The sequence below is a fragment of the Brienomyrus brachyistius genome, chromosome 14, assembly GCF_023856365.1.
Source record: "Brienomyrus brachyistius isolate T26 chromosome 14, BBRACH_0.4, whole genome shotgun sequence".
NCBI lineage: Eukaryota > Metazoa > Chordata > Actinopteri > Osteoglossiformes > Mormyridae > Brienomyrus > Brienomyrus brachyistius.
Window position 1 is genome coordinate 802,806 of NC_064546.1, and position 11,209 is coordinate 814,014.

Consider the following 11,209-nt stretch of genomic DNA (forward strand, 5'->3'; position numbering starts at 1 on the left):
TCCAAAAAGAAAAGACCTCAAAAAGCCAAGTGAAATTAAGGAGGAAGTCAAAAACTGCACATGGTTAAAGCAGTTTTCATTTGCCATCCAACCAAGCTAACTATTCAAGCCCAGGTACTGTACTCCACCTATGACTCTCTGGGATTACAATGACCGAGGTGCAAAAGTGACGACCCCTAGCGGATGTAGTGTTTGTGAAAGAGTCCTGTCTAGACTTCAGTGCATCAATCCAAATTTGTATTACAGAGAACATAAAATTATTAAATTCATCAAAGGACACACCGACACATTAAATGTTTAAAAGTTTTAATATATTAGCATACATGACACATAAAACTCGATGTTCGATGCTCCACAGCTCGGCCCCTTGTTCGTAACAGTCAGGGTCTGACAAGATCACCCAGCGGAAGGTGATCGAACAGGATGCATGCTGATTGGGGCACATGAACACAAGCGAGGTGACTAATCATGAACCACCACCAGCAGTCCCAGGGCCCGTCCTGACTTTTCACAGGTCGCACGCGTCAGACCATCTCCCCTCAACCAAAAAAACAAACCGCACTTCTTTCAGGATAATCCTACAGTTCCACCACACCTCTTCCCTAAAAACCAACTATAACACAGAAATATGGAAGTGGGTTTGAAGTGGGCATGGCCTACCTACCTGTCCCTAAAATGCATTGAACCTGATAAGCGAACACTGTGATCAGAGCTTAAAAAACGGCAACACCCATGATGATGGAATGAATCTAAAAGCTCACGTAAACATCCACCCACCTGGACACATGCAGGCACATTCCTCTGGAGGTCACGGAAGGAACACACAGCGAAGAACGTGGGAGAAGAAATGCAACTACCCCCAGGCCCAAGAGGACCCCAATTCCCTGACAACCCCATCGCAGTCAAGTAACAGGCGCAACAGCTGCACCGGCGACTGAGACTGTTTACCTCCGCATGCGAAGATAGGCTGGACACTCCCAGTATGCCCAGACTGACGAGGCTTGATGGGAAATCGAAAAAGAACCTGACCCCCACCTCTCAGAAAATAAGGTTAGTTCCTTCAGCCTTAATAAAAGCCACAAAACCATTAGACATCCGGGAGGAGTTCCACGCAGCGGGATTTCTCAGTTAGCTGGGTTATCTTAAGCAAGAAGTCACGATCGAGTTTAGGTACGGAGGATTCCTATTGGACAATCGTGACTTACAGCTCAAGTTAACCCAGTCAACTGAGAATTCCTGCTTTGTGGAACATCCACCTGGTCACCTCACAGATTCACACCTTACATTTCAGGAAGACCCTGGTAAAAGTGTTGGAACAGATCTATCTGATTTGAAGTGATTGTGTGAACAAAAGCACCAAACTCTAACAAGAAGATCCAGCATTAAGACTAATTACTGCTCCTGCATTTGGTGGATGCGCTCTCTGGACGCTGTGAATCAAAGTATTTTGACCCGATCTAGTACTTGTGCGCCTATGGTTAAGTCAACTCAGGTAAACATTTGGGTCACGGTAAATGTAACCTCCACGGAGGCTGCATGAGCTGGGTGACCTCGTCACATCCTCCTATTCCTGTGAAGGAACGGCTTTATGCTTTGCCTGGCAGACGCTGACCCCGGAAGAGGGGACGCCCATGTGTAGAGCCATCCAGATCCACGCCCTCGGTGTTCGCGTTTACAAAGTACTCCTTCTGGGATAGAAACGTTGATAAAAAAAGGGAAGCGTGTGAGTTAAGGTCTGGGGTGCCTGAGGTGGAAATGGAGACCTTTGAGGTTTCACTTTGTACTCTACTCCGATTCCCCGTGCCGTGGGAGACGTGTGGAGAACAGAGTGCCTCTCGCACTACAGAGTGCATAACAAAAACAAAAAAAAAAGAAAAAGAGATTCTGTGTCCTGGGAACACGGCTGCCCCTCGACGGGTGGAGGCATCCCAGCTATGGGGGCTGACGGGGGACTTGGAGACCAGAAGGCAGCCCTGCTAAAGGTCCCCAGGGTTCTGACTACAGTTAGTACAGACCCGGACAGGGTGGTCCCAGCCCCGCGAGGGCACAGGGCGACGTTGGGGTGAGCAGTCATCGCACACGCCCTGGCCACACGCCCGGCAGTGGTGTTTGGACAGCTTGGTGCTGAACTCGCGCTGGCAGTAGTGACAGCACAGGATGTCCTGGTCAGGGACCCAGTACGCAGGCCGGGCAGCGTCCTTCACCAGGCCTGGGGTGGGATAAATTATGAATGTGACATCACAGGGTCATCTCTATGCTGCGGGACTCTAAAATATCTACAAACACCTCACTGCTTTTGCAAACTTCATGCAAATTTTAAAAAAAACCAATGAATATCTTCAAATTACCACCAGGGGGCAGCAAAATGAACCTGTAATATTACATTTGTGAGATGCAACTGCAGGATGCATTGTTAGATAATAAAAATAAACAGCTAGCAGGTAAGTATCCTCTGTACTAGCTAAACAGAGAAAGGTGGTACGCATCACTACACACCCAGAGGGATGTCGATGGCGGTGACCACAGCTCCCAGCGTGCTCTGCACTGCCTCGCCCACCTTCCTAGCTATCACCGTCCCGCCCTCCTCTTCTTCCAGGTCCAAATCCAGCAGCTCTGCGCGAGATTGCAGCCAAATATGACCGTAAGCAGACAAAAGTTTAAGAAAAAAATTATGAAAAGACTTGAGGGGGTGTTACCCGGCCGCACGCCCCGCTGCTCAAAGCAGGCATCGCAGACGCGGACAGGTGCCAGGCCCCAGCCGCGCTCGGGAACTGGCCGGCTCTTGGAGGAGCAATCGCCGCAGAAGCCTTCGCCGCAGGCGCGGCAGTGGTGCTTAGTGTCGTTCTCCTGGAAGACGCTGCTACATTTGTGGCAAGTCTGTCGTACACAAGCAGAATGGGAATGGGGAATCACTGACTGCCCACCTCACCGGCCCACCCTTCCGCAATACCTCAACGGAGCAACAGGGGGCGCAGCAGTTAAGGACATAAAAGTTTGGCGATGCTTTAGGTGCCTTATAAAGCATGCAATTAAAAATATATTGTCGTGCGGCAGACCCAGGGACTTTAGGACAGGGGCTGTAAACAAGCCATGGACAGGAAAAAAAAAATCCTCTGCTCACCAGGATCAGGGAGTTTGGCTTCCAGTAGGCTGGTGCAATCTGGTCGGTGAGCCAGGAGGTGACAGCCTTGGCAGGCTTCACGCTCAGCTCGGACACGGACTGCGCCATGAAGTTCACCCCGTCCAGGAGGCGCTGGGCCGCGTTGCTGTTGTCCTTCAGGAAGCCGTCAGACTGCGAAGGTGGGAAGGTGCGTCAGCCTTTGCTGGGCTCTTAATCGCGTCATCAGAGGGCTGATCCGATGTCTAATCACATGACTGGATGTTTCAGGAGACTATGGTGTCCAAGCCCAGAAAACGGGTCAAGATGACCAGCCAGGTATGGCGTCATAACCCCAAACCCAACACACAAGACAGGCAGATATAGTGCTATTATATATTATATATATGCGTATGTGTACATCTATATAATATTTAATTATTTACCAATTAATTAATTACTATAATCTATCAGTTCATTTCTGAGGGTCTGCCGTAAGAGTCGGTGGTTGGGGTTCTGGGGAAGTCTTGTCTGTTTGTTCCCTACTTCTTGTGTTTTCTTCCTTGCGTAATTTAAAAATGAATCAAAAATTTGTTCACGAAAAACAAATGCACCCTTCCATCAATGGCTTTTACTGGTCAGGGTCACAGAGGTGCCTGGAGCCCATCTCAGGCAGCACAGGGCGCAACAAACAAACAAAACAAACAAACAAACGAAACAGTCAGAGGCAGACAGCCAAAAGCAGAATTCAACCCCCAATCTTGGACGCGTGAACCATCAGTGTTCTCCACTGAGCCGCCGTGCTGCCCTTAGTAAATACGAGCAGACAGATTTTACAGCTTCTGCCACTTCAGTATTATTGATTTGTTCTCAACACACTCAGCTTGTTTTACTGATCGTGTTACTTTTTACCCCTCCATGCATTGTACAGGTGTACAGCACTCTGGTTTGCCATCTTGTATATCATCAGCATAACCACCATAATCCATAACCCATCATTTCTGCTCAGAGACTAATAAAGGTTACCTATCTATCTGATATGCGATCAGATAAGCGGCAAACAGACGCTCGTTGACGGCAAGCAGTCCCCTGTATCTGCACTGTGGTGACACAGCACTTCCTTCCTACCCACCCCCACCACCCAAAATGGCTCCCATTCTGCACCCCCCCCCCCACTCAGTCAATGTGACTTCAGAGACAAGCGTGAGCTTGAAAAACATGAAGGTTAAACCTGCCCTCCCCCACTGGCACAGGGGACAAGGCACCAAGGCCCCCCTACCAGATGACACTAACCCTTCACAAGCCCAGCCAGCCAATGTAGGTGCAGTTTCTGACTGAATATTAAACAGAAACATAATCTAGAATACTGGGGGGCGGGGTTCTCTTACCCCAGGCCACACATGGCGGATCTCGGTGCGGACCACAGTGTCCACGGGGTCCTGGTTCCCATACCAGTACTGGCGGCTGCGGTAGATGACGCAGCAGTTCGGACACTCAATCACATACCTAAAGACACACCCAGAGAGAGAGACGGATGAGACCTGGTTTAGCCGACTGGAATGGCTTCTGGAGGGGGGCGTGGCCAAGGTGGGCAGTAGCGTTAAATAACCAAGGCATTAACTGGTAAGGGTGAAATATAAAAAAATACAGCTAAAGCTTTGGGTAACGCTCTGTACATCTGAAATACATAAGCAAACATGAAACGCCCATCGGCTTATAACCAGCCATAAGTCATCTGTATTAATCTGTACCTTGACTAGTACTTCCCATTAGAGATGCATGCAATATCGGTTGAACATATTGGTATCGACGGACACTTAGTTAAAAATCAAGACATCAGAATTTGTCTGCTGCGTCGATCTAGGTCAATATTGCTGACTGATATTTAGACTTTAGTTAGATATTTAGACTAAGTTAGCTGAGCCAAAGACACAACCACTAAATAACGCAGATGACTACACTGGACTGTCAACCATTTTCCAGGGATTCCATCAGTTCGTTCACCACTAAGAATAGGTTTCAAAGAACCAGCCCACTGGCACCCGCATTGGCAAACCCCATCCACCTCCGCTGCCCACACTTCACTACATTTTAGTAACATTTGACGAACCTACTGTATAGAGATTATCAGTGATGGGGTGAAAAGTTCAACATTGGTGCATTACTGCTTACTGCCAAGTTGCCACCTTGGTGTCTAGTTGCTGACCTGAAGTGATATTCAAACATTTATATAGCTGTGATTTGAACCAACAACCTTCAGGTTACAAGCCCATGTGTTTAACTTCAGCAGCTCCAATGAAGTCCTTACCCTGACCATGCGTATCGGGCCAGGCCGAGCCAAGGCGAGTCTGAGGATGCAGATGTCTTGGGCACCACAATAACCTCCATGCCCCCCTCATAACACGCCTGCAGACAGGGGGGAGTGCGGTGAGGCTGGATCGACGCGTGGGACAGGCTTGGGATATAATGGGGGGAGGGGGGGCTACCTTGCAGGTGTAGACGCGGTTGTCGTAGTGCACCGAGTAGCGACAGCGGTGCTTGGCCTCGTGGCTTATGCCCTCCCTCAGGTGGTTCATACTATTTCGGCAGCCAGACCTGGAGCACAGACGGGCGAGACAGGTTTGATCCATCAAACGCCTACACTATGGCTCCCAGCCCTCCCCACCCAGAGGTCACACCCACCCGCAGCTGAGACACAGGCTGGAGCAGGTGAAGTACTCATCTGGGAAGAAGGAGCTGTGGGCCTGGTGCTCGTCCGGGATCTCGCCGCTAAAGCGCTCGCTCAGGGCCTGCGGAGAGTGGGGGGGGGGGAAGCCCCCCCGGGAAGCTGGGTTATGGTACCACATCCAGAAAGCCAGTGAGGACGAGGTGGGCGGTGGCCCATCACAAACCTGCAGGGCCTTAAACACGACCAGAGGTGAGCGGGGGGACCGCGTGGTGCTGTTGTCCAGCTGCTGCTCCAGGCTGTGCAGCAGGCCGCTGAAGTCAGTGGGCGGGTTGAAGGTGCGAGTGCCGCAGTACCGCACGGAGCTGAAAGCCTCGGGGAAGCGGCCCAGCTTCCGGAAGCGCTCCTGCAGGAGCCTCTCTGCCGTCTCCCCTGGCTTATCTATTCAAGGGTAAGGGGGACAAAGGGGAGGGGCATGTATGGGTGCCAGATACACGAACCAATAGTACGCCGAGTTCAGCTTTCAAAGCCGCAACATACACACTCATTAGTAAACAATCATGTCTCTGTACATCTGGCAGAAAAATACAATATTCATAAATCAAAGCCCCAAAGAGACACCAAAGGGCCATTATTAATTAATCAGTTAAAGCAGGACGAAGCTGGAATCGTTTCTGCAGAGCAAGTGAGGAGACTCTGCTGACCTGAGCCCAGGAGCTTGGTGTGGACAGTCTCGTGGAAGATGATGACAGCAGGGCCCAGCGTAGACAGAGGGACGTCGAGGCCGCATCGTGTCGTTGTGGCCTTCAGCTCTTTGGTGAAGTGCTTCAGGTATGCGTCAGAAGCGTCTCCCAGGAACTTGAAGAGATCGTCGTGCAGCCGGTCAGCATGGGTGCGGTAGATGACGATGTCGGAGATGGCCAGCACCTTCAGGAGGAGGCGTGTGCGCTGGCCCTGGTGGGACCCCGCCCCCAGCAGGCCCTCTGTGTCAATGACCACCACCTTGTGGATGGGGTCCAACGCCGCCCACACCCCCACTGTGCAGGACTCTTGGGTGGCTGAAGTCTTGAAGACCTCGCGGCCCAGGAAGAAGGTGTGGTTCAAGGTGTGGGACTTGCCCTCCCCCGTGTTCCCGAAGATGGACACCACCTTGAGCAGCTGGTCAGGAGGGCAGTCCAGCTTTCTCACAAACTCGTCTTCGTCCTTCACCTGACCGGGGACCAGCTTGGTATAAATTTATTCAACAAAACAGCCCGTAAACAATTAGGAAACGAATAAACTCATGGCCGAACAGAGATTCTGTGGCCTAATACGGCAAAAGGCTACTGATAACTTATTGAACTCGTTCAACCTTTGTCGGGGGTGGGCTTTTAGCCACCCAAATAGATTCATCATTACTGACTGGTAGAGGGAAAGACAGGTGTTCTCCAGGGACCGTCGTCGGCCTGTATTACCAGCCAGAGAATGGTGTGCTGATTAAATCAAGGAGAAGCAGTAACTCTACAACCCCCAATCCATACTCACCTGCATTTCCTCATTCTCATCCACCAGCAGGAAGCTCCTGACTTTGTCCAGCAGCTGGGCCCTCAGGACCTCGGCCTCGCTGACGCTGGCGTCCACCGCTTTGGGTGGGGGGTAGGAGGCGAGCGGGTGCTTGCGTTTGTTCACACCGCTGTGCGTCCGCTTCTGGCAGTCCAGACACAGGTTGATCTTGCACCCCTGGCAGCGAACAGCCGCCCGGTGCCGCCCGCCAGCCTCCCCCTTGCAGGAGTCGCAGAATGGCACGTGGCCTGGACCGACGCGGGTGCGCTCGTGGTTCTTGAGGCGCTCCTGCCGGTGGAGCTCCAGCTCGCAGCGGGCACACTGCAGGCTCTTGCACTCATCGCACTCAAACGCCGCCTCCTCAGAACCCCCGCAGGCATAGCTCTCCTGGCAAACCAGGCTGCCACCGACTCCAGAACCCTGGCCACTCATTATTGCTCAGTATTGAAATGATACACCTTAGTATAAGGACCGTGACCCCAAATGGTTAAATATAATTATATTTACAAGTATTCTTCACTATTGCAATCTATCTTAATATACATATACACATTTATTTTAAAGCTATTTCAAATTCTTTGCTCAATGATCTTTTACAGTGTTTTACAGTATTGATTTTATATGCCACCCGTTTAAATAAATTTGACTCCTAGCTTTAAAAATTCAAACACCTGACTTGGCAAGACCCCTTAACAATACAACATTATTTCCCTTCGCGAAACTTCAAGTTGAAACAGTTATTCTGGCAATGAAACGCAAACGGGAGTTAAACGCTCATACTCATATTTTGATTTAGTGCAAACACCAATAATGCCCTTGCACCGACAACAAAAGAATGACATGAATCGACCAGGTGGTATGAGTGCTATTTCCGCTTACGTTAAATGTCTAATGCCGTCGTACATTTAAATAAAACTTTTTTCTTAAAAAACTAAACTTAGACAACATCAAAACAAACACCCAGAATAACGAAACCTTCCCAATGAACGCGACTGGTTCACTTGCCTCTGGAGCGACCTCTGTAAACCTGACATTTAAAAACTTCAATAATTTCCTAAGTTGGCAAGGTAAATAACATACCTGAAACAACCCCAATAGACTAAAACAATACGCGAGACTACCTACGATGAAAAAACAAACACACCAATGACATTTCCAATAGATCGAATTGCCCTTAATGTGCGATTAAACAAGCATATCATGCGGTTTACGCTCAATTTATAAGATTAGTGTTTTAAAAAGACGGAACCGGTGTGGACTGAATAATACTGTAACGAACACATAAATCAATGTTTACCCCACAACAAAAACAGAGTCGCTCTATAAGACTGGATAGTGACTCAGTAATCCTAGCTAGCTACCGGCACGTTAACAACAGAGACACGTCTCTCTTGCTCTTGTTAAACTTCATCACCCGTCTTAGGAGTTTCAAAAAGTCGAGCTTTTCAGTAAAGTGCTGCTTTGTGTAGTGAAGGCATTGTTTTTTGTTAGCTGAGTTCCCCTCCCTGATAGACCTCCCAGAATGTTGTTGCCAGGTCAGATCAGCTGATCAGGGTATTTTCAGTCACAGGTCAAATGTCAAACTGCTGTGGATGCTGTTGCATTCTGGGTAATGCAGTGTGTATGCTTACCTTTTCTTTATGTAGAAAACATTTAAGCACAGGGAAAGCATAATTACTTCACGACTATATTAATGAAAACACGTAGACACGCATCTGAATGGGGAGTATATAGTAACAGGGAGAATGTAGTCATTAATTGTTAATATTTTACAGTGTTTTGCCTTCTTTGTTACTGGAGTTGCTGCGGACTACAAGTCCCATTGGCCATCTTGGATTTTGACGTAAACGTACAAACAAGTGTTTTTGTTTTGAATTTTGAAAAGATTTAGCAATTTATATGGCGTATACTATAAACTTTGTTAACTTAATTCGGCAGTGTACACCTCCTCTACAGCGATATTTATAAAATTAGACATTTACCGAAAAAAAGTTCATTTTTATCTCATAGATGCTTACAATGATTTTAAAATATCCCCAGACCTCTTCATATTTTGAATTTACACAGACATTATGTATGTGAAAAAATACAGTATTAGACTAAATGTTTTAAAACACAATTTGGTAAAAAATAATAATAATAAAAGTAAATGATGTTTAGACGGCAATCATTTTTTCCAGTAGGTGGTAGCCCTTTTTTCCTCAGCAAATAAAGTATTTTGTCCGTAGAAGCGTGTTTCAATTTCCAAGTTAGTGCTTTCATTTATATTCCCCTCTTAAACTTCTCTCTAAAAGATTACCTTAACGTAAAATGAACTGTCCTTATAATCTAATATATAATATCTAATATATCCGATTTGTTTTCTTTGGAGGGCTGTTTCATGTATAGATGATATATTTTTCGCCAGTAGGGGGCACTAAATATCAGACTTTTCGTAGGTTCAGACGCGTTTAAATCTGGTTCTCGGGACTCAGTATCTGGCAGGTTTCGTTCCAGCCATGAGTGGGCTGTTAGAAAGCAGCGATCGGTTTGTCACATCTGTTCATTAGTAAGTCATTGAATTGTCATATGCTGCTCCTGCTTAATTAAATGAAGAACATTTTTTTCATTTTCTAAATGATGGACTAAAGAAATGACATAAGAAATGCAATGCAACTATAATTAAACTATACAATTATAAGGACACGTCAGCTTTAACCATTAATTTATGGAACACACACACACACACACACACACACACACACATATATATATATATATATATATATATATATATATATATATATATATATATATATATATATATATCATCTAGACCAATGCTGAGAACCTATACTTGACAGAAACTGCAAGTGCTCTTCAAGGAAGATAAAAATCTTATTCCTGTCAAAGGTTCGCTTAACCTGGCAAACCTGTTTCCGAAGGTTTTGAAAAGGGAGATCAGACAAAGAACAACAATTCAGTCTTTCCCATAATTATTTTCCTATGTACACTCATTATGCCATGTGAGAATATTTACCTAATATGATCCATCACCCTTTAAAGCAAACCTCAGTGTGAGTATAATCAGATTCTCCCCAGATTCTTCTGGACAGAATAGCTCAATGCACGGTAAGTTTATACACTTTCTGCGACGTGCATCTGTTGCACAAAACCGAAAGCCATATGTTTTATCTACCCCCTTCATTCTGAAATACCTGCCTGGTTACCAAAGTAAGCGCTCGTTCCATTGTGCATCATCCTGCCTGTACTCTTAAGAGAAAGGGACTTTGTGGGTGCTCTCCCTTGTTAGTATGTTACTGAATAGCTGCAGGCCACCTCGCCGACAGACAGCGAGAGCTCGTCCCCAATTGGCTTCATCACATTTCCTACGGTTTTCATAGCCCTGTTAAGTTGAAACAGCTACGTTTCCCCCCACTATCCATGTCATTACAGCTTTGACAAGTACCTATTAAAGTCTCCTTTACTGACACATTATTACCCAATCCTATAGTACCAGGTGTCTTATGAACTAGAGTCAAACTGGCATTCATTGTTTTGTTTGATATGAATTTATTACATAACTATCTTTAGCAAGTGAAAGCAAAAGTCTCATTTTGCTATGCAACACTACCTGAGATTTCCTTCTCATGGTTCTTGTGAAAATCGAACACTTCCCCGATTTCACGACTATCTACCAGGCAGAAGCAGTTTAACTTGCTAATAAAGTGAGCCGAAGTCCCACCATTTCCCTGCCTGGGTTTTTCCCTCCATGTGGGTCACCATTTGTATGTCCCTGGGGTGTGAGGCCCCGGAGGGAGCAGGGAGAGAAATTTCACGGCTCTGTTTCGGTCAGCATGTTGGGGTGGTGGCAAGGGCCCCCCCCCCCGCAGGATAACGATCCTACCAGTGGGTGTGAAACAGCC

General features: G+C 47.1%; 1 protein-coding gene across 2 annotated transcripts; it reads right to left on the bottom strand.

The window, feature by feature from the left end:
• Positions 1-289: 289 nt before the first annotated feature.
• Positions 290-9,925, bottom strand: zfyve1 (zinc finger, FYVE domain containing 1). Of its 2 annotated transcripts, none has more exons than XM_048973896.1 (11): positions 7,287-9,925; positions 6,467-6,986; positions 5,989-6,203; positions 5,780-5,886; positions 5,584-5,692; positions 5,406-5,503; positions 4,486-4,603; positions 3,122-3,292; positions 2,697-2,877; positions 2,497-2,613; positions 290-2,209 (listed from the first exon to the last, which is right to left on the bottom strand). In XM_048973896.1, exons 1-11 carry the CDS (start codon positions 7,734-7,736, stop codon positions 1,977-1,979), a joined length of 2,319 nt encoding a protein of 772 aa, XP_048829853.1. In that variant the 5' UTR covers positions 7,737-9,925; the 3' UTR covers positions 290-1,976. The 2 variants fall into 2 exon arrangements, with proteins under 2 accessions (XP_048829853.1, XP_048829854.1); XM_048973897.1 differs by having other exon boundaries at positions 6,467-6,971; positions 7,287-9,922.
• Between the last annotated feature and the right edge of the window lie 1,284 nt (positions 9,926-11,209).

Bases quoted from the DNA above. Each gene is read 5' to 3' on its own strand.
- zfyve1 (XM_048973896.1), bottom strand. From the start codon at position 7,736: ATGAGTGGCCAGGGTTCTGGAGTCGGTGGCAGCCTGGTTTGCCAGGAG. The intron at 5,504-5,583 runs GTAGCCCCCCCT...CCCTGTCTGCAG, and splicing joins ACCGCGTCTACACCTGCAAG to GCGTGTTATGAGGGGGGCAT. The intron at 2,878-3,121 runs GTGAGCAGAGGA...TGTGTACGACAG, and splicing joins AGCCAAACTCCCTGATCCTG to ACTTGCCACAAATGTAGCAG.